Source organism: Elephas maximus, chromosome 1 (assembly GCF_024166365.1).
Source record: "Elephas maximus indicus isolate mEleMax1 chromosome 1, mEleMax1 primary haplotype, whole genome shotgun sequence".
NCBI classification, from domain to species: Eukaryota; Metazoa; Chordata; class Mammalia; order Proboscidea; family Elephantidae; genus Elephas; species Elephas maximus.
Genome location: NC_064819.1, coordinates 24595528 through 24622601, shown reverse-complemented (window position 1 = coordinate 24622601; position 27074 = coordinate 24595528). Strand labels below are relative to the sequence as shown.

At 39.7% G+C, this 27074-nt stretch overlaps 1 protein-coding gene across 2 annotated transcripts; it reads right to left on the bottom strand.

Annotated features, from left to right (window-relative positions):
• Nucleotides 1-345: 345 nt before the first annotated feature.
• Nucleotides 346-27074, bottom strand: TMEM207 (transmembrane protein 207). Of its 2 annotated transcripts, XM_049874744.1 has the most exons (5): nucleotides 26890-27074; nucleotides 24365-24402; nucleotides 15579-15623; nucleotides 14609-14751; nucleotides 346-4600 (listed from the first exon to the last, which is right to left on the bottom strand). In XM_049874744.1, the coding sequence occupies exons 1-5, from the start codon at nucleotides 26962-26964 to the stop codon at nucleotides 4464-4466; spliced, it is 438 nt and encodes a 145-aa protein (XP_049730701.1). In that variant the 5' UTR covers nucleotides 26965-27074; the 3' UTR covers nucleotides 346-4463. The 2 variants fall into 2 exon arrangements, with proteins under 2 accessions (XP_049730701.1, XP_049730712.1); XM_049874755.1 differs by lacking the exon at nucleotides 15579-15623.

Genomic DNA, 27074 nt, shown 5'->3' with positions numbered 1-27074 from the left:
AAAAAAACCCTGTGCCATCGAGTCGATTCCGACTCATAGCGACCCTATAAGACAGAGTAGAACCGCCCCATAGAGTTTCCAAGGAGCACCTGGTGGATTCGAACTGCCGACCCTTTGGTTAGCAGCTGTAGAACTTAACCACTACACCACCAGGGTTTCCATTATAAGCTATAGCTTTGCCAGATTATGTATTTGTTTCATTTTATGTTTATTTTTATTAAAGTAATCTATACGTTTACAACTGTGCATTTCATTGTAAAAATCAAATAGTACTATACGCTCAAGATAAAAAACAAAAAAACGAGCAATTCTCTATTCTGCTTTATTCCACATGACATTACCTTTAAGTTCCATTCTTGAGGCAAAAATTTTCAGCTCTTATATTTTTTCCAGGTATTTGTGATCTAATTTCCAAATCATGTGCTTCACCACTATTTCTTGATTTTTCTTTTAATTTTAGATATTATACATTGACTTCCCACTACCTAAGATTAAGATTTAGCTTTCTAGTATCCTACTACCTTCTATCACAGCCTACGGTATCAATATGAATAACACCTAATTTTTAAAAAAATCCACATTCATTGTTTACATTACTCAGAGTTGAACCTGATTTTGTTAAAAATCTGGCTTAAGTTTTTCCTGGATTTAATAATTGCCTTGTTTTTTTTCAGTTCATGTGTTTTCCCTTTATCAGTCGTTGATTGGTCATCATATTTCCATGATACTTTTTTCTTAAGTCATTCCTCTATTCTTCCTATAATGACGTGTTGTCATGCTCTGATGGGGACTGGCTGTTCTCTGGGCTGTTTCAAAGTTATCTTCCTGGAGATTAACTCCATTGTCATTTTCTGAATTCTCTTCCTGTCCCCTGCTTTGTAGTCCCTTTCCCTGGAGCTCAGGCCTGCCCCTCTTTTGCTTGGTGCCTTAATTTCCCAGCAAATACTGTTCAGTAACTTCTTAAGAAAAGAGGCACGAGAAGTCCAGTGTTTGAGAGCTTTCAGATCTGCGTAACAGTTTAGCTGGGTATAGATTTCTAAGTTTCTAATTTCTTCACACTTCTGAAGGCATTTTGCTTCCTTATTTTCTATCTTCTGGTGTTGTTCAGAAGTCCAATATCATTCTGAGTTTTGGTTCTTCCTTATCTTGAAGATTTTTAACATGTCTCTCCCTACCTCCCTCTCTGTTACACACCCTGGAATTTTTTTTTCTAGTTCTTATTGCAACATTTTTGTTCACATTTCTATTTCTGGAATACAATTTTAATCTTGCAGAGCCCTATGTTGTTCTTGTATGTTCTTTTATTTCTCTGAAAACATTGTTTATAGTTTTTGCTGTTCTCTTGTACTCTCTGTGCTTTCTCCACTCCCTCAAGGCTCCTTTTTTTTCTGCTTGTTTATTTTGGTATCTAATTGAGGTTTCCCTTAAATATGTAGAGTGATACATGGTTGTGCACATTGGGGAACAAGGTGCTGAACACATACGTGAAAGCTCTGTGCATGGGGGGGAGCCTGTCCACTGATGGATCACGCTATCAGATGGAGAACCAAATATATATTTTAAGGGAACCTCCAATGTCTATACCTGAAATCTTTTCTCTTGTGCTGGTCAAATTCTCCAGGAAGAAATCTTTCAGTTTTCTCTCTAGGGACTGGGGTGCGGGCTGTGTGTTAGCAGATATCTGCATTCTGAGTTCTGTGAGATTCTGCACATGGTTTAGGATGCAGACTTTCACTAAGCCCTCCCCTCCTGCTCTCAGCTCTGACGGGTGCGGCTTAGCCCAGCGCCGCCTGCCTGCCTCACTCTTCCACCATGACCAAAGAGGGAAATTTCCCTTGTTACTTGGGCAGCTCAAGTACTCCATGTACAAGCCTTCAATCAATCCTCCCATTTGTTGCCCCACTTTTGCCTGTTTTCAGAGCTAACTCAGGCCTCTAGTTTTGGGGCCTTTCTGCATTTCTGCAGCATGATTAGCTGGATTATCCTCAGCTTCTTTCCTGAAGACACTTAGCAAAGTGGAGAAACACGAAACCTCAGCCAACTGTGACTTACCCATCTGCCTTCCATGAGCTAAAACCTTACTGCTAATTCTTCTGCCATCTTCTTACCATTGTCTTTGTTCTTGTAGATTAAAGACATTCATATTCCTTTACTGTAATTTTAGTGGGTTTTGGAAGGGAGTGGATCTGTTCAATTTACCATGTATAACTTGAAGTTACTAACAGCCACTTTACAAAGTGGTCATGAGGATAAAACCTGATAGTGTATATTAATGCACTTTGTACACCATACAGCCCTACACACATATTGGGGATTATTATAGTACATTAACATAAATTTCTTCAGGCGTCTTTCATCAGTGGATAGAAATGAGGTCATGTTAACACCATTAAGTCCCTCCCTGCACATGGTTTTTAGCCACACTCAGTTATGTAAGGTTTCATCCCCAACAAATGCTCATCTGGTTATTTTTGAGAATCCCCAGAACTAGGGACTCTTACTTACAAAGTTTGTTTGCATACATGGTAAATACAGTTTGCTTTAGAAACTCAGGGTATAAATCAGTGACTAAGACAAAGATGGCACTGGGTTTAAGACAAAGAGCTCTCTCCCCAAAGACTTATATTCTAGCAAGGAAAGAAAAACCCAACACTGTAAATAGAAATCGGTTATGTAGCATACTAGAAGATGGTAACTACGATGGGAAGAGAAGGTGTGTAGTTAGCATTAGGAGGTGGGAAGTGCCAGGGTTGGGAGAGGTTACGATTTTAAGTAGGGGAGTCAGTTTGAGCCTCATTGAGAAGCTGACATTTGAACAAAGACTTAAAGAAGGTGAGGGGGTGAAACAATGTTGATATCTGGGTGAAGAGTGTTTCAGATCAAAGAAACGGCAAATGCTAAGACCTTAAAGCGGGCAGATGGGGGTGGAATAATAGCTGATAGTTTTGAGGACAGCGTACCTGGAGCAAATGAGTAAGGGATAAGTAGTAAGACAGTAGATCTGGACGGGTATGGTTCATATACGTCGTGCGTGGAGGACTTTGGAATTTTCCATTAGATTTTAGTAAGAGGCATGATCCTCCTTAGGTTATAAAGTGATTACTCTACCTACTGTGTTGTAAATAGACTACAGAAGAGCAAAGGTGAGAGCAAATGGGCCAATTTAGATGCTATTGCAGTCATCAAGGCAAGAACTGACAATGAGTGGCTCATACCAGAGATGTGGTAGGAACTGTTTGAAAGGTTGTTAGATGCCATCTTGCTGATTCCAACTCATGGCGACCCCATGAATGCAGAGTAGAACTGCTCTGTAGGGTTTTCAAGTCTGCGACCTTTCAGAAGTAGGTCACCAGGCCTGTCTTCTGAGGAGCCTCTGAGTGGGTTCAAACCACCAACCTTTTGGATAGTAGTCAAGTGCTTAACTGGTTGTGCCATCCAAGCACTCTAAGATTTCCTGCCAATATGGATGCTGGTTGTAACACAAGGACAGGACTCAAAGATGACTCCAAGTTTTTTGGCCTGAACAGTTGGAAGGTAATAGTTAGTATTGCTTAGGTAGGAGAGGCTTTGGATAAAACAGGTTTGGGAAAAGAATATAAATTTCACCCATGTAAAATGGGGGCTTCCTCTGTCCTCTGTCCATAGTGGCATTACATGTGTGCCCACATCTTAAGTAATCTCCTTCAGTGTCTATCTACTTTTCTCTCCACAAACTGAGACATACAGCCTTTTGGTGTGAGACTTGTAATCTTCTTCTTCAATCACCTTACCATTTTACTCCAAATGTTTCTTCTTCTTACACTCTCTCTCATTGCCCTGCACTCGCTCCCATGACTTTCTCTGGTTCTGAGTCTGTAAAAGTGTGAATTCTTTCTTGGGCCGTTGTTAAATTAGGATAAGTTTTATTGACTCCATACCAAATGAAGATATTGAAGCAACGAAAGATGTGATGTGTACTGGAGTGAAATTCTAAATTTAACAATTGAGACTCCTTCACGCACCAAATTACTCCCTATTTGGGTACCAATGGAAAACCTGGTGGTGTAGTGGTTAAGAGCTATGGCTGCTAACCAAAAGGTTGGTGGTTTGAATCTACCAGGCGCTCCTTGGAAACTGTATAGATCAGTTTTACTCTGTCCTAAAGGGTCACTATGAGTCGGAATCAATTTGATAGCAGTGGGGTTTTTTTTTGTTTGTTTGGGTATCACTGGAGAAACATTAACTTCATTGTGTGATGTAAAAGTTACGACAGAGTAGGAATATACCAAGAGTCCTTTAATTCACTATTGAAACCTCTCCATCACCAAAATTCTTTTCCCTGCATTACCTATTTTTATTTAATTGTCTTTTTCCGGGCTATACTATTGACCTCTGGGAATTCTACAGTAAACAAAAGTCTTTTTCCTAAACTTGATATTTTGGAATTACAAATATTTCTAATACCATCAACTGATGATCCGGATCTAAAGTCGGCTTGTTTTTAGAATTTCCTCATATGGAGGTGGAGGACCTAAAGCGCCAAAACTGGAAACAGGAAACAGTTCAGGGTTTTGAGTTTGAAGGTGAATTCCGATAGTGGGACTCACAGCTGCTTCCATCCCTGGAAAGACAAAGAAAGACTTGTAATCTTTCTAGTCAGCATAAAACAGAAGTACATGAACTGCCTGCTAAAATCTGGCATTTCTTGGATCACTGGAGCCACAGAAAATTATTTGTACCCTTGAGGAAAAAATTCACAACCGTCTTGCTCACTGCAGTGATGGTTTATTCACTACAGCGAGAAAATTCGTTCGCTTGAGCCAATTTTATCGTCATTGACTAACCCATCAAGAGGCATTTATGATTTAGCAGCTGGAACTAGGAGGAATACTCCCCTTGCTAGATAAGAAGACAGGATTCCCATAAACACTAGCAGCATTTTAGCTAATGCCCCATCATGGGAAATGCAAGTCCCACTAGAAACATTAAAAGATTACTTTCTAAAATTCATTTTTCATATTTATACTTGCAAAGGGCAACTGATACAATTAATTACTTTATACAGCTCTCTGACTAATGAATAGCAAAAGTGTTAAGTTAAATTGTGAAGAGTTTTCTCTTACAGCATACACACACAAGAAAAAGAAGGAATTCTGAAATGTTTTTTGAAAAGGGCTTTGAAATCAAATGTCTTAACCTCTAGATTTTGCACGCTACAAGCCATTAAATAGCAAAAACCAGCATTTTCTTCCTCAAAATGGTCACCTTGCAAGACCATCCACTTAGTCCCATAGCTCAACGATGTTTGGAAATCTCCAATTAATATTTCCTTGAAAGTCTGTTTCTGAGTCACACAGGAAGTCAATAGTAATATTTTATAACCATCTCTCTCTTTTTATCTGTTCCCCTTCTCTCTCCTCCTTCCCCATTTATTTCACCCATAAGCTCTTCCCTGACTGTTTGGCTGCCTTTGATTGCCCTTGAGTGCTTCTTCCCAAAACATTGGCAACAACCATAAATTCACCTTTAAAGAAGTGGATGGCAACCTAGGCCCTTGAACTAAACCCAAAGCTCTGGCTGTTTTTGTAAATTAAATGTCACTGGAACGCGGCCATACTCCTTAATGTACATATTGTCTATGGCCACTTTTCCACTGCAAGGACAGAGGTGAACAACCCTGACAAACATCATCTGGTTTGCAAAGGCAAAACTACTTGCTACCTGACCCTTTACAGAAAAAGGTTTGCTGACCCCTGTTTTAAAGGCTTACGGTTGGACACCACTGAGGAGAGCTGAGAAAACATGCCACAATTACCAAGGAATTCAAAGAGTATTTACGCATATATTAGGCAAGAGCTGCCTCACTGAAATCAAGATGCCAATTACTCAAAATGATTATTTTAAAGTGGATAATGTGAATCTAGAACCATGGATTTTTATATGTTTGTGTTTGTCTTCCCTCATGGTTTCTCATGTTGTTGTTATAGCGGTCATTGAGTTGATTCAGACTCCTGGTGACCCCATGTGTCACAGAGTAGAACTGCTCCACAGGGCTTTCTTGGCTGTAATCTTAACAGAAACAGATTGCCAAGCCTTTTTGTCTGCACTACCACTGGGTGGGTTCAAACCATCAACAGTTAGGCTTTCCACCACCTAGGAACCTTACTGTTTCTCCCAGCGAAGGATAATAATCCAAATATTAATATAATATGTGAAGGATAGAACAATATTTAGAATATAAGTCTCACCCTTGCTGCCAACACTTTTCCTAGAGAGTTATTTACTTAATTAAATAACCTAAAAAAAAAAAAAAAAAAACCATTGCCGTCAAGTCAATTCTGACTCATGCCAAACCTATAGGACAGAGTAGAACTGTCCCATAGAGTTTCCGAAGAGCACCTGGTGGATTTGAACTGCTGATCTTTTGGCTAGCAGCCACAGCACTTAACCACTACACCACCAGGGTTTCTGTTAAAAAGCCTACTCCTAGCCTATTACATAATATTTTTTATGCCTCAATTTTCTCTTATGCAAAAAAAAAAAAGGAAAAAAAAGATAATGTATTAGTTTCTACCTTGGTAAAAGCAAGGCTAAATGTGTGTAAAGTGCTTAGAACAAGGCCTGGCACACAGTATTCATTAAAGGTTAATTATTATTCTCCTGGGAGTCCCTGGGTGGTACAAATGGTTAACTCAGTCAGCTGCTAACTAAAAGGTTAGAGGTTCGAGTCCACTCAGAGGTGCCTCGAAAGAAAAGTTTTAAAATCTGTTTCTGAAAAATCAGCCATTGAAGTTTTGAGCCACACAGTTCTACTCTGACACACATGGAGTCTCCATGGTGGTGGTGGGGGCGGATTATAACTATTACCACCTGTTATGCAGAAACCCTGGTGGCATAGTGGTTAAGTGCTATCTATGGCTGCTAACCAAAAGGTTGGCAGTTGGAACCTACCAGCCACTTCTTGGAAACCTTATGGGGCAGTTCTACTCTATCCTATAGGGTTGCTATGAGTCAGAATTGACTCAATGGCAGTGGGTTTTATCTGTCATGCACTGTACTATGCAGAAATAAGAATGTATTTTCTTTTAGTTACAATGTTATTTTCCATCTTTCCTATTTCAGTGGTAAAATAGTGATTTCATCATTATCATAATTAAAGTTACAACATAGAGATTATCATACAGAAAATACTATGGAGTTAGTCTTTCGTAGTTAGGACCTTTAAGTTGATGTAAGTAAGTAAGCTAAGTTTGTGGGACTTGATAAAACAGAATTAGACTTGATTGGTCTGGACAATGGGTTGGAGAGGGATGCTGGTGAGGGGTGAGCTTCTTGGATCAGGCGGACACTTGAGACTATGTTGGCATCTCCTGCCTGGAGGGGAGATGAGAGGGTGGAGGGAGTTAGAAGCTGGTGAAAAGGACAGGAAAAGAGAGAGTGGAGGGAGAGAGCAGGCTGTCTCATTAGGGGGAGAGTAATCGGGAGTAGGTAGCAAGGTGTATATGGTTTTTCGTGTGAGAGACCGACTTGATTTGTAAACTTTTACTTAAAGCACGATAGAAATTATTAAAAAAAAAAAAAAACAGAGTTAGACTTGATAAAGGACATCAGTCACTTCCTCCGTTGTGATCACTTACACTGAATATTGGACATTTTCCCGGTAAGCTGCTCCTGGTCCATTCAACAGAAAGTCAATAGTAACTTATTTATCTCTCTGCTTGCAAGTGGTCGACCAGACTGACCGGACACATTTACTATTTTACTATCTCAAATTTATTTCTACCTCTGCTATTGTCGATTTTGTGTGCCAGGCAACAGGAGCTTGACAATGGCTCTCTGTGGTAGGAAAGTTTTGTTGTTGTCTCTTTGCTGCACACTTGGCCATTGCTCTCAAGCTTGTTATGAAAACCACAAGGCACTAATTTGATAAACATAACTAAGCCAATGTGCTCTGAAAGCTTTTGTATAATTGAACGGATATTCTAGCAGTTTTCCATTCTTTCCAAAGCACTTTCAGATAAAATATCCTGTGATTTGGGGAGACAGGCATTCTTTTTTTGTTGTTTTCTTTTGACAATTTAAGAACCTGAGAGAACTCAGTAAAAATGCCTGAAAAACATCCTGTAGTTTTGGCAGAGCTGTTGATGAAAGCATCCGAGTTTATTGCTGGAGTTCGTAAAACCAATATACTTACTGCCATGTTTTTATAGCCAGAGTTCAGATTTCCCATAGCATTAAGAATCACTCCAATGAACTTGATTTATTTTAACATGGCCATTCCACTTTTTTTCTTCTCTTTCTTTCTTTATCTCGCTTTGGGAGTGGCTAAGACTGCCTGAATTTGGGTCATAACTCTATCATCTGCTGACTGGATGGGCCAGGTGCTAAACCTCTAAGTGCCTTTGTTCCCTCATCTTCAAAGTGTTAAGAATGATAGTGAAGCCTTCATAGAGTTGTCAGGAAGATTTAAGGTGATTAAAGATGACAAGTGTTAGCATAGGGCATGGCATTTGGTGAACGTTCCATACACACAGTCCATGGCTATTATCATGCCCTTTTATGAGAGTATATGGATGAAACACTCCTTCTTCTTAACCTAAAGTGGGTACAGAATCTTTACATGTAGAACACAAAGCATAAGGAAAAGACATTTCAAATGGATACCAAAACAAAATACAGAATTCCGGGACAGCCGGGTTAAAGGCACAGTGCTTGTGTGGGTCTGCTCCTTTTCTGTCTGTCTCCAGCCCTTCCTCACCCCCGACCAGCTCAAAGCAGTCACATTAAATCATGGCTGGAAGACCAGTATTGCTATTTGCCCTGAAATAAGAAAAAAAGGAAGATTATGTCTGAAATTGCAGAAGAAATAGGGCCAGGGAGATTGGATTGTTGATGGGCAGCATTACCAGGGACATAAGACCTGAAGATAAGCTCAGTCAGATGGGGGAGGGGGTCTCTGCTGTCTCTAGCTTCTCTGTCTTCTGTGGAAAGGCACAGGACCTGCTGGCTGCCATGTCAGGGCTAAAGGGATCCATGTCTGATTCACAGACCCACAGGCAATGCAGGGAAAAGGACTCTGATGTTGATTTTATAGTAATTTATTACTTTTTATTAAAAATATGGACAAAAAATGGTGGAGGTCCCTTTCTATGCTCTCAAATTCTTCTATTTCCAGTGAGCGTAGGATTGTTTTTCTGTCTCAAGTCCGATTTGTCCTTCTCTCATCTCACAAACCTGAAATGTTTTTCCCTTTCTTACCTTTAAATGCCTTCCTCGTTGCTGTCGAGTGATTCCGACTCGTGGTGAACCCATGTTTTACAGAGTAGAACCGCTCCATTAGGTTTTCTTGGCTGTACTCTTTAAAGAAACAGGTCACCAGGCCTTTCTTCTGCAGTGTCACTGGGTGGTTCAAACCACTAACCTTTAGGTTTTAGTCAAATGTGAACCATTTCTGCCACCCAACAACTTTAAATATGTCTTACTTCCTCATAAGTATGGCCTTTTTTTCAGCCTCACAATCTGTATGTCCTTATTTTTAAGGACTCAAAAAAATTAAAAAAAACAATAACAACAACTAGCTTTTCTTTTTGAAGAACCTTAAACTCCTTTAAAACTATTTTCAAATATAGATTTAAAAAAATAAAACAATCTAACCAACAAGCCTAAATCTTTTTCTTCTTTTTAAAATCAGTTGTATTTTCCGCTTATTTCACCCTGTCTTATAGCCCTTGGTTTTTTATAACCCTAAGTGTTTACAAATTATAAAGATTTGGGGCTATGGATAAAAAAAAAGTCACGTGTAAATGCTAAGGACTTTCTCTTCTTCTCCCACCTTTACTAAACACTTGAGTACATTCTTTAAAAAAAATAACTTTCTGTGTCCAATATGTTTTCTTATTCTCCATTTCCACATTTGAAGGGGAAAAAAAAATGGTTGTAAATCTCTTGAGTTTTCTGTGGAATTATCAGGAAGGAGAGAGCCCAAAAGCACCGTTAAAAGAGGTAAGATAATGAGATTAGAAAACATTGAAACAACAAACCTTTTTCCCTCAATACAGGTGCTGAAAAAACTAGAATTTAACCTCTGATGGTTGAAAAGAAAAAGTAAGGTCTCAGAGATTTCTTAATGGCTGGTTCCATTCCAGAAGGCCTAAGGGAATTAAATGGATCCATTCTGGGGTACCACAAGAGAGACATTAAGGGAGAGGTGGAAGAGCCAGAAGATTAGTGGCTGGGGGTGGAGTTAGGGAGCAAGGAATATTAAGATGAGATTGTCCAGAAGACTCCTGGGGCTGCATATAAGACATGCTCCAACATGGATGAACCTTGAAAACATTACGCTGAGCAATGAAATATGTTAGTCAAAAAAGGAAAAATATTTGTGTGATCCAATTTATATGAAATATCTAGAATAGGAGAGTTTATAGAGACCAAAGTTTACCAGTTGCAGGTGTGAGAGAGGGGAAAAGAGGAAGTCATTGTTTAGGGGAGGCTGCACTTCTATTAAGGGTGACAAGAAAATTGGGAAATGGATAATAGTGATGGTTGAACATAATGAACTTAATTAATGTCATTGAATTGTAAGTGTAAAAGTAGTTGAAATGGCAAATGTTTTGTTACATATATATTTTCCACAATAAAAAATGATAATTTTAGGGTTTATATAAAATAAGTAGGTTTTTAATTTTAGTCCTTAAAATATCTCCAACTGCAAACTGTAACTTTCTTCTCTTGGTCTTCATCCTTCCCCTTCTCTTCTTCTTGACTTTCTTCTTTTCCTCTTCCTGCTCTTTCTCCTCCTCTTTACCTTCTTCCAAGAGGGATACAAGAGTGATTATTTCTCCCTTTCTTGTGGGTAAAGAGTTTTGTCATTATATAAAAAAACTAAAATTTTAGTTTTTTTATGTTAGGCTATGGAAGGTGGTGGTTGAGCCCAGTAAGTGCCAGGGTCTCTCAGCTGAACCCATGGACTTCATGGATCCCAGGATCAGCCATCTATCCCAGGATCCTACTGGAGGGTAAGGAGACCCAGCAGCAATCTGAGCACTGTAGCACTGTAGCAGCAGAGAACTCTGAAAAGGTGTAATCATTAGCTCAGGAGACGCTATTGGTTCCCAAGGACTTTTCCAAGAAGGGAAATCCTATCAGACATTGCAATGGGTTGTGCTGGCCTCATAACCTTTAAACACCTTTCATAAGGCTCCCAAGACAAGTGTTTCCTTTCTTTCTTCAGTATTTCTGATGAAGATGATTTGAAACCTAAGCCATGTAGTATTGACAGGAATTGCCATTAAGGGAAATTTTCTATTTTATATATATTAACATCAGTAAAGTTGAGTCAATCTTAGTCCCTGATATTCAGCTGAAATTCTCGTCTTGGCTCTTCTTAGTTGAAAGCACCTTGCACGGGATCCTGAGAGTCAAACCTCTGACCCACAAGATGGAAGAACGTGGCGATTTCAGCTAATATATTTAGTAAATCATGGTAATACATTAAAATAAGTTTTGGAGAAATAAGATAAAGGTCTAGGAGGTACCCAAGGTTAATATACCAAGTCTAGTTTCTCCGTTAAAATGTTTTAAATGATCCATTCCCCACATTCTCTTTCAGGGGAAAACAGCTTATCTTCCTTTTTGTGCTTAAGGGGTGGCAGGGAGTCCAACAATCTTATTTCATATTCGAGTATGTCAGCAATGTCATTCCAATGAATTCTCATTTTCCTCCACCCCTTCTGAATAGTGGCTGAGACAGAGACTCACAAGTGCAGACCCCTAACCTGCAGTGTGGGCAAATCCCAATTCTGAATAGTCTGGAATCTATTAGTTGACCTGCAGCAAAGAACCATCGTTGTGGTTATTGTTAGGTGCTGTCCAGTTGGCTCTGACTCATAATATAACGGAACAAAACATTGCCCAATCCTGTGCCATCCTGACAATCTTTACTATATCTGAGCCCATTGTTGCATGTCAATCCATCTCATTGAGGGTCTTACTCTTTTTCAATGACCTTCTATTTTATCAAGAATAATGTCCTTCTCCAGGAATTGGTCCCTCCTGATAACATGTCCAAAGTCTCCCTACATTTGCTCTAAGGAGCGTTCTGGTTGTATTTTCTCCAACAGAGATTTGTTCATTCTTCTGGCAGTCCACCGTCTAGTCAATACTCTTTGCTAATAGCATAATTCAAATGCATCAATTCTACTTTGGTCTTCCACTTTCATTGTTTGAATTCACATGCATATGAGGCAATTGAAAATGCCATGGCTCGGGTTAGGCGCTGTACCAAAAAGAATTGGTTGACCTTCAATCATTGAGGAGGTAGCATATGAACAAGAAAGGATGGTACTGAAGGAAGAAGTCCAAGCTGAATGAAGGCATTGGCATAAAAGAATTCTCTAGGAACACATAAATCTTTGCCTGTTCATATGTATATTTACCCTGCAATGTGACAGAATTAGATAACATCCCCTAAGTGAAATAACACCTACATTACATGGTTTTTTTGGTGTTTTTTTCACAGAGTTCCTATTTAGGAATTAATCTCTGAAAAGCATCTAGCCTAGTGCTTGGTACTCAGTAGATGTGAGATAAATTATGGCTATATTATTATTTTATTTATGCATTTTTTAAAACAATTTCTTCCCAAGTCTTTTTCTACTTTCCCTAAGGACTTCGGAATAGCACGGGGAATGTGATTCTACAGGCCTTTATCCGATGCTATTAAATGAAGATGACCGGAGTAATATGTCAGCTTTGAGCCCTCCTATCACACACCTGCTCAAGCAAGTTCAATAGCATATGTGTAAACCACCATTTAGGAACAATTAAAACATTAGACAGCTGGGGATATAACTATGGCATGTAAACTGCTTTAATAATTATAACTTAGTGAAATTGGTTAGCTTAATAATATTCTTAAAATTAAAAACAGAATATTCTTAAAATTCAGGGTAGTCTAGGTAAAGGGTCTCCTTTAGATTGAGAGAATGGAGCCCTGGTGGCACAGCAGCTAAGCGCTCAGCTGCGAACTGAAGGCTCAGTCATTCAAACCCACCAGCCATTCTACAAGAAAAGATTACAGCTTTGGAAACCCTATGAGGCTGTTCTACTCTGTTCTATAGGGTTGCTACGAGTCAGAATCGACTCAACGGCTATGGATTTGGTTTGGGTTTGGTTTAGAGTAAGAGAAGGGCTGAGAAGACCAGGCTGAATTTTTCTCTCTCAAAACTGAAGTCAAGTTGAATGAAATACATTTATTTATTAAATATCTTTGGTTGAGTTAAGAAAAATAGACCAATGTTTCCACGTTGGCCTCTCCATTAGCATATTTTGTTAGACGGTCAGTGGCCCTATTTCCCCTTTAAGTTCAGTGGAATGTTTTTATTTTTAGGAGAAAGAGCTATTTATGAAGGGGGATTTAGTTATGTTTTCCAAAATAACCAGTCCCCAAATTGACAATGTGTTTCTCTTGTCAAACAACTTTTGCCAAAAAAAATTAGTGAATATAGTCACTAAATCTCTGAGTTTTGATATTAAAACCCTTTAGTTTATTTTTACCCTCTATTTTAATTTAGTTTTTCGCAGGACATACCCTACCCCACTACTGCAAATCTCATGCTGATCCAAGTATCTACTGGGGAGTTAATGCCTCTGAAGGGCAGCTGTTAGTCTCCCAAGCCCTGCTGTGGCAGCTGCAGGGGCTCATGCAGTATCTTAGAGGGAAGGTTTCGTAATGGACAATTTCTTTGATAAGAACAATGCTTAACACGAACAAATAAGCTACCAAACATGGAATCCCCAAAATCAGTAAATGATTTTTTTTTTCTTACTTAAGCTAAGGCTGGCAGAAGCAAATCACTCCAAGACTTTAATTTCCTCCACACCTTACCTCCTTATTCGAACTGGAAGATGATAGGAGGAGGATGGTTTGGGGGTGGGAGTTGGGAGCAGGCATGGTCAGGATGCTGTCAGTGTGTCTGGGGAGAAAGGACATGAGTATTGATTGTCCTCTGCCCAATTCCAACTATTTCAGGCTCTGTATTGGCACCAGGGAAACCCTGGTGGCATAGTGGTTAAGAGTTATGGCCTCAAACCAAAAAGTCAGCAGTTCGAATCCACCAGGTGCTCCTGAGAAATTGTATGGGGCAGTCCTACCCTGTCCTATAGGATTGCTATGCGTTGGAATCGGCTCAACGGCAATGAGTTTGATCTGGGTTTTTTTGATTGGCACCAGAAATTCTGGAAGGTATAGTTCAGTGTTACTGCAGATAGCCTAAGTGAGGCATAGGTTAGACAAATGTCAGAAGCTCAAAGATGCTCATCTGCACTTTAAACTTTACCAAAGACTTGGAGTGACTAGCTCTATGTATTTCTTCTTCGTCCTTTTGTCGATGGGGCAAACTGTTTATGTTCTATCCCCATAGTCAATTATGAGTCAGTTACCCAAGAAACATTCTTTCTTCTTTTCTTCTGAAGTTTCTCACTTAGACTCTCTCCTCAATGTATGCCTTTGCATCTCTAGTAAGGCCATCTCTTGTTTCAAATCTGCTTTTCAGAGGATAGTTTTTCAATTTACCACAAAACCACAAGGGTTTCAAAGAGGAAGTCCAGATGTCTGCAGACAACTCACCATAAACCGTGTCCAAGTCTCCAACGGCAAAAACAGCGATGGTCTGTCTTGGGGAAACAATTTGAGATCTTTTCAGCCAGCACTGGAGGCAGAAGACCACAGCTCCACAGAGAAGAAGCACCAGGAAAATTAGCAGCAGGAACCTGAGCCCAGAAGACACAAGGAAGGAGCAGAGTGAGATGCGGCACCAGGGAAAGTTAGGAGTACCTGTTACTTCCCTGATGGGGGGCAAGGACTCAGCTAGGCTGGCTGTGAGCCATCTGGGGTGCTGAGTTCTTTAATCATTTCCTTTCTCCACTAGCCATACAAACCTACTGGGGCCTTTGAATATTGGAGGCTTTTTGAAGGAGCAGTTTCTTGATTTTTAAGTTCATTCAGCCAGTCTTCCTTTGAGTCAACCATCATCCATCCATTTAACTAATATTTAAGCAACTAAACAGATTTTAGATGCTGTTGTTGATGATTCAAAGGTGGGTAATACTGGGTCTCTGCCTTTGAGGAGCTAAGCGTCTAATTGAGGGAGCTCATAATGTTTAGCTTAGAAAATTCAAAAAGTCAAGATACAGGAGGTTAAAACAGTCTTAAGTTTTCTGAAGGATTATCTCATAAAAGAGGCAGCAGACTTTTTTTTAGATGAGTTTTAAGGTCAGCTCAAAGTAAGAGTCATTTAGGGAGATTTCAGGAGAAAGAAAAATTGTTTTACAGTTAGGTATCCATCTTTGGAATAAACTCTTATTCTGAAAAGTAGTGAGTTCCTTGTCACAGGAAGTGTTTAAGTAAAGACTGTCGAGTAAGCAATCTGAAGGAGATGCCTCTGTAGATATTGATTCATGTGACCCTTAAGATTTCATTAAGCTGTATCATATAACGCACCCCATCTCAAATTATTTAAGAAGGGGATGGGACCATAATCTTACATATTTGTGTATACCATTAAATGTTTTAAAAAACAAAGTGAGGATGTTCTTACCAGACATACCAACCATTGGGGTGTTGACTATTATAATTTATGCACCTGGTGATAAAGGAAGAAGAGTTAGCATTGGACCTCTGGATGGCCAAAGCTTATTTCTTTTGGACAATGAAATTTGTACCTACGTTTACCCAAAACGATCACCTACTCACTGCACACCTCCCCAACATAATTAAGCACAAGTGCCCACCGTTTTCAATGTACTGAGAATACAGATGTGACACTGACAGACATGTAAAGAGATGATTATACTGTCAAAGTTGGATTCTAGAGTTATAAATGCTGTTGTGTTGAAAAGGGCATGGCTAACTTCTCAGGGCCACCTCGGCATCTGTGGAGTCCCTGGGTGGTGCAGTTAACTCACTGGGTTGTTTACAGAAGGGTTAGAGGTCCAAGTCTATACAGAGGTGCCTCAGATGAAAGTCCTCGTAATCTACTTCTGAAAAATCAGCAAAGGAAAACCCTATGGAGCACAATTCTACTCTGACACTCATGGGGTTACAGTAAGTGAGAGATGACTTGAAAGCAACCGGTAATAGTATAGGTGTGGCTAAGAGCTTAGCTGCTGACCAAAAGGTCTGCAGTTTGAATCCACCAGCTGCTCCTTGGAAACCCTGTGGAGCAGTTTTACTCTGTCCCATAGGGTCGCTATGAGTCAGAACCAACTCGACAGCACATAGTAACAACAGCAGATAACTGTCCCACCAATTCTGTTTATTCAGAGACCTAGAGCCCTTTAAATTACAAACTCTCCAGGGTAGCTTTATAGTCTCTATTATACTTTAATATCTTGGTAGAATTTAGCAGGGATGCAATCATGTTTAGACAACTGATGAAGAAAAACTCAGGCAATGAGGAAAAAGAATGGGCCTGGCAACACTCGGTCAGGATGATCAAATCAGTTGTGTGTCTAGAAACCTGCTCTGGGTGTCAACAGTGGAAGCCTGTTCATCACCACCCTATAAGCTTCCAAGACAAAGCTATACTTAGTCAAGTCTTCTGCCATTATTAAAATAGCAGTCAGTATTTTTCAGCTTGAAAACATTCATAAATGGCAACTGATTTCTGCCTCACTGCATCCCAGTGCCATGTTTACTATCATACATGCGGGTCGGAAATGACCTTTTACCACAAGTAAATGTCAACTTAAAAATGTGACTCCAAACATTTACGACGGAAGTCAGTCACCCAGAGAACAAGTTTCTTTTTGTTTGTTTCTTAGTTTGTTTGACTGTTTTAGCATCTAAGATGTTTAGCACAGTCACAGGTACAAATGGTTGAGTCAAAAATGACACCTGAAGGATGGCTTTAAAAATCTCCCTAAGACAAATGACCACCAGTAAAACATTTGAGAAACAATTAATGGCACATTGTTATAATGCAATATTTTCTAGTCTTCCAAAAGAATATAGGTTTATGTATATAGTCATCAAAACTCTTGTTAAGTCAAATAACGTAGAGCGCTCAGTCCTCCTTTGTATATATTCTTTTAAACAATTACAACAATATCTCCAAAATAATCATTTTATCGTTGTGTACACATATTTATCAAATTATTAGTACTGCTTATTTCTCTTGAGAATGATATTAAGGGGAACTTTCTTTTTTTAACATTTCTTTTATACTCAGAAAACATTAAAATAATAAACTATTATAGTATTAAATATAAACATCTTAAAAATGTGTTATCCCACTTCAGAGATGGTTGTAGGGAAATTTTCTTGGTGTCTTGACACAATAGAAGAGTGGAAGACCTTTATTTTTGAATCTTGAAATCTCAGCTTATGGCCAGGAATGATTCATGATAAATGTTTCTTTCTCTTCTTTCTTTTTAAAAGCGTCCCATATATTTCTTATATTTAAACTCAATCCTAAATATCAACAACCTCATTTTTATTTCTTAGTTCTAATTTCTGAGCCACTCAATATTTTTTTTCCAGTGTTAGCGATTATCCAGACTGACTTATTTTTGTTTCAGATCCTGTCCGCCCCCTGGTGGAAGTTCTGATATTCAGATAAATAACCAGAAGCATTGGCTGGAGAAATGCCAAGTGATTGTGCAGTTTCAGAATTGGCAGCCGCCTTCGGGATCGCTTATTTGACCTTAGAATTCTGCACAGTGGACAAGTGATACCCAGAGGTGGAAAGTAAGTAAGAAGGTCACTGATTGGCCAAGGAACTTAAATTAGAATTTGGCTTTTCTCATTGTTCACAATAGCAAAAAGATGGAAACAACCTAGATACCCACCAACAGATGAATGGGTAAACAAACTATGGTATATACACACAACGGAGTATTACTTAATGCGAAAGAACAATGATGAATCTGTGAAGCATCTTGTAACATGGATGCATATAGAGGACATTATGCTGAGTGAAATAAGTCAATCACAAAAGGACAAATATTATATGAAATCACTACTGTAAAAACTCATGACAAGATTTACATACAAGAAGAAACAATATTTGATAGTTACGAGGGAGGGGACTGATGGGGATGGAAAAACACTAGACAATAGATAAATGGTAACTTTGGTGAAGGGTAAGACAATACACAATACAGGGGAAGCCAGCACAGCCTTACAAGGCAAGGCCATGGTAGCTCCATAGACATATCCAAACACCCTGAGGGACTGAATTGCTGGGCAGAGGGCTGTGGGGACCATCGTCTCAGGGAACATCTAGCTCAACTGGCATAACGGAGTTGATAAAGAAAAAGTACTACATTCTACTTTGGTGAGTAGCGTCTGGGGTCTTCAAAGCCTGTGAGTGGCCATCTAGGATACTCTGCTGGTCTCACCCCTTCAGGAGAAAGGAAGAATGAAGAAAATTAAAGACACAAATTGGACCACACCTACCACTGCCTCCACCAGACTGAGTCCAGTACAACTAGATGGTGTCCGGCTACCACCAGTACTGCTCTGACAGGGATCACAATAGAGGGTCTCAGACAGAGCTGGAGAAAAGTGTAGAACAAAATTCTAACTCAGCCTTCTATTGGACCAGGAAAGGAACCATTCCCAAAGCCAACTCTTCAGACGGATTGGACTGGACAATGGGTTGGAGAGGGATGCTGCTGAGAGGTGAGCTTCTTGGATCAGGTGGATGCTTAAGACTATGTTGGCGCCTCCTGCCTGGAGGGGAGATGAGAGGGTGGAGGGGGTAAGAAGCTGGTGAAATGGACACGAAAAGAGAGAGTGGAGGGAGGGAGCGGGCTGTTTCATTAGGGGGAGAGTAACTGGGAGTATGTAGCAAGGTGTATATAAGTTTTTGTGTGAGAGACTGACTTGATTTGTAAACTTTCACTTAAAGCACAATAAAAACTATACAAAAAAAAGTATCAAACAACAACAACAAAAAAATTCTAACTCAAAAAGAAAGACCAGACTTGTTGGCCTGACAGAGATGGGAGAAACCCTGAGAGCATGGCCCTGGACACCCTTTCAGCTCAGTAATGAGGCCTCTCCTGAGGTTCACCCTTCAGCCAAAGATTGAACAGGGCCATGGAACAAAACAAGACTAAAGGGGTGTGCCAGTCCTGGGGCAGGGACTGGAAGGCAAGAGGGAACCAGGACGCTGGTAATAGGGAACCCAGGGTAGAGAAAGGAGACTGTCGACACGTCATGGGTTGTTAACAAATGTCACACAACAATGTGTGTACTGTTTGATGAGAAACTAGTTTGTTCCATAAACCTTCATCTAAAGTTCAATTAAAAAAAAAAAAAAAAAGAATATGGCTCTTCCAAACCTGTATGTTTTTCTTTCCCATATTATTATTTCCATACCTTTCTCAAATTCAGTTTTAAACAGAAACTTTTTGAGATCTGAACAATGAAGCAATATTTAGCTTGTAACAATATTTTAAGTACTCATAATTATTTAAGATACAAGAGCTTAGTGTAGAAAAGGTTAAATTTTTGAAAATCAGTCATTACTCAGAGATGGTTATATGCTTAGTCAAATTGGGAAACCCTGGTGGCGAAGCAGTTAAGCGCTGCGGCTGCTAACCAAAAGGTCTGCAGTTTGAATCCACCAGGTGCTCCTTGGAAACCCTATGGGGCAGTTCTCCTCTGTTCTATAGGGTTGCTCTGAGTTGGAATCCGCTCGACGGCAATGGCTTTGGTTTGGTTTTCTTGCCCTCAAGTCAATTTTGACTCACAGCGACCCTATAGGACAGAGCCCAGCTAGGTTTGCCAAGGTTGTAGTCTTTACGGAAACAGGCTGCCACATCTTTTTCCTGCAAATTGGATATAATAACCCTCAAAAAGAAAAATTCCAGGGAGATGTGAGAACTGACTATAATGATAAGGAAGATCTTTCGGACAACCAGAGTTCTCTAGAAGCAGTTGTTAAGCGGGAAATTTTTCTCTCCTTACCAGAACAATCAGTGCTCTACTTTACATAGGTGCTGTGGAGATGGTCCATGCTCTATGTGGATAGTTAGAGTAGTTATCCTTCTGAGTACTATGATTAATTATAAACTCATTAATTTGATAAATTCAAGAAGAAATTCAGAGTTGCCCCAATGGCTCTTTAGTACAACCACAGAGCATTTCTTGTGCCAGGCACTTTTCCAGATACTTTCCTTGTATGAACCCACTTTCAAATGTACAACCTTAGAAGGCATGGTCACACTATTAGAATTTTCATTTTACAATGGAGGAAACTCAGTCATAGAGAGATGAGACAACTTGTCAAAGTCGACATAGCCGCAAGTGGCAGAAGTAGGCTTTAAACCCAGATGGCCTGACTTCGGCCTCCGTGCCTTACCACTGCAGTATTGTAACTGGGAGCAGTAAAAAGTCAGTTCTAGCCTCAGATTACCATGTGGAGTATTGCCTGAATGCATCCAGTACCCTATGTTCCAAAACCCTTTAAGGAAACATTGAAAAAAGAAAGAAAGAAACAGGATCCTGGAGAATATTAGACAGAGAGAGGAAGCCAAGAGTGAGGTTAGTTTCTAAACGGAATGTAGTGAAGTCTATATAAACATACAGAAGAGTTGGAGTCCAGATCTGGCTTAAGCTTTCTATCAATTAATGAGTTGAAAGAAAGAAAGAGTTGTTTATACACTCTCCTCTAAAATAAACAAAAACAAACAGTAGTTGCTCACCAGATGGACAACTATTTCTAGTACAGAACCCAAAACGCACTGCTGTCAAGTCGATTCCGACTCATACGTACCCAGTAGGGTTTCCAAGGGTGTACGTGTTTACAGAAGCAGACTTCCACATCCTGCCCCACAGAGCTACAGGTGGTTTTGAACCGCCAACCTTTTGGCTTGCAGTCTATCACTTTACCAACTGCACCACCAGGACTCTCCTATTTCTGGTAGAGAAATGATAGCATTTATCCTGTGGGGCCTCGTAAAGAGGACGCTTAACAGTGGGAACAATGTTCTCCAAGTTGCTCTCAGAATAAACGCAATAACAAATTTCGTAGGTCTGTTTTTTTTGTTTGTTTTTTCCTCACCACAGGCCAGAGTGCAATTCAGTTACAATAATTTGAGGGGAAAATGGGCTGTCAAATCATCCTACCCAGACCGGTAACCAAAAAAAAACCTGTTGCCGTCAAGTCGACTCGGACTCATAGTGACCCTATTAGGACAGAGTAGAACTGCCCCATAGAGTTTCCAAGGAGTGCCTGGTGGATTTAAACTCCCAACCTCTTGGGTAGCAGATGTAGCTCTTAACCAGAATGCCACCAGGGTTTCCCCAGAGACTGGTGGCCTGACCTAATTAAGCTGGGGGAAAACTGTATCGCATCTAGAAGAATAAATGGACTGTTTATCCTTTAGGTGTGTAATTTTATTTAAACATCAGATATACAGTATGATTTTGTGGTTAAAATGCTGGGCTCAGGAGTTAGACAGTCATCAGTCTCAACACAAATTCTGCCTCTTACTTGCTGTATGATATTGAACAAAATACTTCCCTGAGCCAGGTAAGATGGTGGCATAACATAATCTATTCATACAATTATTTTGTAGGATCCTTTCTAGGGTATGGTCATATTTATGTTTCAAAAATCATCCTATTTATTTACGTATGTATATATCAATATACTTGGTTATTTATGGGGAAAAGAATAGATTGGAGACGCAATGGGGGGGTCCGCCATGTTTTATTTCACACCCTAAATTACTAATAGTATTTAAATATTCTCCAACAACAACGTAAAAATGCATTGTTCACATTAAAAATTACTGTGGAAAAGGTAAAATGTGTTGATTGGATCAGAAATAAAATAGTCTGGGGTTTGAAAATAAATATAAATAGAGTTACTAATAGATTAGTTAATAGCTTTTTTAAAATAGAAAATGTATATGTAATACTGTCTTTGCACAATGCTTGGAGCATAGAGGTTGAGTGATAAAGTCTTTTTCTTTCTGGCTGATCAGAGACTGCTCTCACCTACGGGCCTTTGTCTCAGCAACCCTTCATTCCAGTTCATGGATTTTTTTCCCCCTCTTATTCTCCCCTGCATTCTAATCCCGATCTCCTTTTGTCCTGTCCATTTTGTATGTGGGTGTTAGGCAAGTTGCTGTTCTCTTCTGTTTCCTCATTTCTAAAGGAGGGTTGGAGTAGATGGTCGCTATGGATCCCTCCAGTTGCAATCTACCATGTCACTCTCATGTAGGTGCCTGGTAAAGAATAAATATGCTTTCCTATTCAGGTAACTTTTTTTTTTTAATTGTGATTTAGGTGAAAGTTGACAGAGCAAATTGGTTTCTTATTAAATAGTAAATACACAAATTGTTTTGTGACATTGGTTGCCAACCCCGTGATGGGTCAACACTCTCCCCTTCTCCAACCCAAGTTCCCCATTCCCGTTTGTCCAGTTTTCCCGTCCCTTCCTGTCTTCTCGTCTTTGCTTTGGGGCTGGTGTGCCCATTATTCTCATATACATGGTTGAACTAGGAAGTGCATCCCTCACGTGAGTAGCGACTGGGGTCCAGGTACCGTGTTTTAACAGAGATCAAAGAAGTCTTTCTAAGTTGAAAATCTCTTGAATATATATAGGTGGAGAAAGATAAGTTTGTTTGAAGGGGGTCTTTTTACTTCTCTCAGAAAACAGAGTGCCTTCTATTGTGGATGTCATTCCACTAAGACCCTCTTGTAGTGGCAAAGATTTTGAGGTATTTTTCTCTATCTTCATACATTTACTTTCCTTCCCCCCCACCCCCCACCCGTCCCAGTCACTCTATTGGCGTCTCTGTCTTTATTTTCTGCTAATCTGTATTTCTTTGAAATGGTTTCTTGTTTCCATTCAAAAGCAATGATATCAAATAATGAAAAATATTGCAGGCATTTCAGTATAAAACAATGTGGCCAGAGAAGATCCTAACGAAGTATCAGTATCAATCCTCTGTTAATTTTTTACTGCCTCCTTCTGGGTCTCAATTCCTCACATGAAAAAGAGACCAGTAGCCTCAGTGGCTCTAAATTCAGGCTACACAGTTCCTCAGTGCCGTATTTTCCTACCGTAACATGTTGATGGAAACCTTGGTGGTGTGGTGGTTAAGTGCTACGGCTGCTAACCAATGGGTCAGCAGTTCAAATCCACCAGGCACTCCTTGGAAACTCTATGGGGCAGTTCTACTCTGTCCTATAGGGTCACTATGAGTTGGAATTGACTCAACGGCACTGGGTTTGGTCTTTTTGGTTAATGTATTGATTAGAGAGTTGGATTCGACATTTCAGATCCTTTCTGATTATGATATATATATTTTTAATTCTATTATTTGGGGCCAAAGGCAGAAGATGAGGAGGTAAGGTGAGGGTAGCCTTGATGTCCAGAGTCAGGTAAGCATACAAACTCTCAAAAACTCCATTATGTCACAAATACCAAGGACAGGACAAAACAAACAAACAAAACAAGACAAAAACAAACAAAAAACAGGTCCAAAATACATGCAAAGAAACAGCAATAGAGAACCACACCAAAGCCAAAAGGGTGACACAAACTTAACAACCAGCTGATTCACTGTGAAATGATCCATCGAATACAAGGGAGTGATTTCAGGGCCAAGCAAAGCACCCAGGTAACATGGCCTCTAACTCTGAAGCCAGTGCCCAGGGACCCAGGCTGTGAGTGGCAGGCCATGAGAATTGAAAACAGCTGGCTGGCAGTGAGGGCTGTACCAGGAGAAGACAGTCCTCGGCAGAGTTGTTTTTCTGACATTTGCCTCAAGTCTCAGTGCATTCCAGATGTCAGTAATCATCTTCAGCCCTATTAATGGCCCCTTTTTTCCACCTCCTGAATAGAATCCTCAGAGCCATGAAGTCGACAGCACAAGAAGAAGTGAGAACATTGAGTGAACCATTCACATACTTCATATCTAAAGTGCTTTGCTTGGAATGCACACATAATACAGGTGACAGGTTTTTGTTCGTTTGCCTGTACTGGAATGATCCAGAAAATGGCCTTCTGTTGTCACCATGACTTATAGGTGTGGATGCTGCAGTAGATGACTTCATGATTCTTTAATGAACTGAAAATACCCAAAGGGAGGGAAACGCTGAGAGCAAAAATCGCCAGAAATCACTAGACCCTTATTTATGTAATGAAGCTGATTGTGATGAAAAGGCCTCTTTTCTTCTTTTAGAAAAATGGATCCATTTGCATTTTAAAATGATTAATTTTTTATTTTGTTCCCCGCCTGATGACAGTGATCATTTGAAGCTCATTTGAAGATTCTCATGGGATGGAGCCATTTTTATTTATTTATTTAATTTTAAAAATGCTAAATAAAAACATGGAGTCTCTTGGTATTTACTTACATTTCATGTTCTCCACATGGTAGGTCTGAGAGCACCGGCTGAAACACATGTTTAGAACAATGTAATCCAAACAGCCCATCTGTCTAGTCCTCGAATATAAAGCAGCACCTAGAGATAATGTGGGTTTCTAGTGTTTCTTTCTTTCTTTTTTTTTTTTTTAATAATTAAAAGCTCTGGGGCAGAGTCTATTGTGGGTGCACAGAATTTTAACTGAAAAAAATCTCTGGGTAAATTTTCCAGCGTAGCAGTGACAGGAGACGTAGAATGTGCTCCCGATACCTGTCCAACATATCGCTCAAGACGGATTTGAAAACCTTCTGTTTTTTCTGTAGGTAGATTTTGCTTGCTTCAAAGGGTTTTGGTGCACTTTTTTTTTTTTCTTTGTTTTCACATTATAGCTCATCTAGAGGCAGGAAATTCATTATTTGTGAGGATTATTTTCACTCAGGGGAACTAGATTCCCTACTTGGGTAAAAAGCAGAAGTCAATTCCAGGAGCATTAAAAAAAAAAAAAAATGTGTTAAATAGATGCACGAAGGGCTGACTTCAACTAGCTTTAAGGCTAAGATGGATTTAAGATCACGTGGCAAGCCTGTTGAGATGAAAATTCCTCTTTTTATCAAAGTAGAGGAAGAAAGTAATCATTTTTTATTGCTCTGCTTCAAAGAACCCAAACCATTGCATCCTAACACAGTTTTCCTAGCTCTCTGTGTTGGGCCTTTATGTGTTATAGTTCATACCAACAATCACAGAGGAAACCCAGTATTCCTTGCCAGAGGTTTGGTGTGTGGGTGTGTGTTTGCGTGTCTCCCCTTGGACTAGGACTTGTTCCTTGTACAATGAGAAAAATCCTGAAACGTCATTTTATATGTAGCTATAAAAACTGGGTTGATGAGGTCAGTGAAGTATTTATTTTCCATGAAGTATTTGTGTGTGTGGTTAAGAGCTAGGTGGCTAACCAATAAAAGATCGGCAGTTGAAATCTACCAGCTGCTCCTTGGAAACCCAATGGGGCTTTTCTACTCTGTTCTACAGGGTAGCTACGAGTCAGAATCGACTCCATTGGCAAGGGGTTTGGTTTTTGATTTTATAACACATGAATATAAGTATAGGTCAGATGTTCCAAAATTTAGGATGATAAATTTGGAAACCTTGTGTCAGTTCTTTCTTTCTTTCTTTTTTTTTTTTTTATAATTCCAAACACATCTTTTTTAACACCTTATATTTACCTACCAAGTTTATCTGTGCAAAGAGATTTGTGGAGTTGCAAATGGAGCCATGAATTGGCCATCAGAGAGCACAGTAATGAACAATTTATAAGCACAGAAAATGAGTTGTATTCTCTTTTGCTAGAATGGTGTAAATAGATTTGCATACTAACTGAGAGGAAAATGAACATTCAAATTTTGCCCATAAAGAAAGTTTATTTATGAGCCCATGAAATCATTCGGGATCCTGCTTAACAGATCAACAAATAAATCCAGTATTTCCCTTTCTAGTCACTTTGTAGTCTTCTCTGGACGTTGCGTCCCAGCAGGGAGTACACGGTATTGCACTATTACCACCTCACTGCCAGTGCAGTAGCTGTCAGACCTCGGGGTGATCATGAAGTGCAGAGTGCCATCTCACTGTATTTCACACCTAAATCTTTCGATACATTGCAGCCAAGTAACATGGATAGAGTCCCTGGGTGGTGCAAATGGGTAAGCACTCAACTACTAGCCGAAAGGCTGACATCTTGAACCCACTCAGAGGTGCCTCGGAAGAATTTACTGGCAATCTGCTTGCGAAAGGTCAGAGGGTTGAAATCCTATGCAGCAGTTCTACTCTGCACACATGGGATTGCCATGAGTCAAAATCAACTCCATGGCAACCAACGACAAGAACATAGATAAGTGAGACAGGTATTAGTCACAATGGGATGCAGGGGCAGAGAAACTGAAATAAACCCTAAGATGATTCTGCCCATGTTGGTCAACATTGAAAAACTGTCAAGCATCACTAGGGTTGTGGGCACCAGTCGACATGCCTTAAATTAATCCAGCTACAGCATTTTGCTCTGTGTCAATAAGCACTTTTGATATTTAAAAAAAAAAAAAATCACAGCATAGCAAAGTTAAGCAAAGGTTAAATTTGTATCACATTACTTTAACAGCAATGGAAATGGGTTTGCATTGCCGTCGAGTTGATTCCAACTTATAGCAACCCTATAGGACAGAACATAACTGCCCCATACGGTTTCCAAGGAGTGCCTAGTGGATTCGAACTGCCAACCTTTTGGTTAGGAGCCAAACTCTTAACCACTATGCCACCAAAAAAAAAATAAAATAAATAAACAAGGCTAATGTCATGGAGCAGCTGATTTTCTGCATCTCTTACCAATGAATATAAGTCCTAAGATGCTGGCAACACTTTCTCATAGGAAATCTTTTCAATGTAGGAGTAGTTAAGTAACCCAGAGAAGAAACCCATAACAAATCAGGTCCTTGGAGTACTCCTGAAAACCCAGAAAGAGAGGTGGTTACCTGGAAGAGTGGCAAACACAAGATTCCGGCTTTCAAAATCACTGAGGTGAAACTGAAAGATCTGGGTGCAGGCATACTTAAAGGACAATCTGCTCAGAGATAGCACTTTGTCGGTGGTGTTTATGTCCCTCCTTCTCCGAACCTGTTAGCTTCTCTGTGAGTTATGCTTCAGATCAGGGCACGCA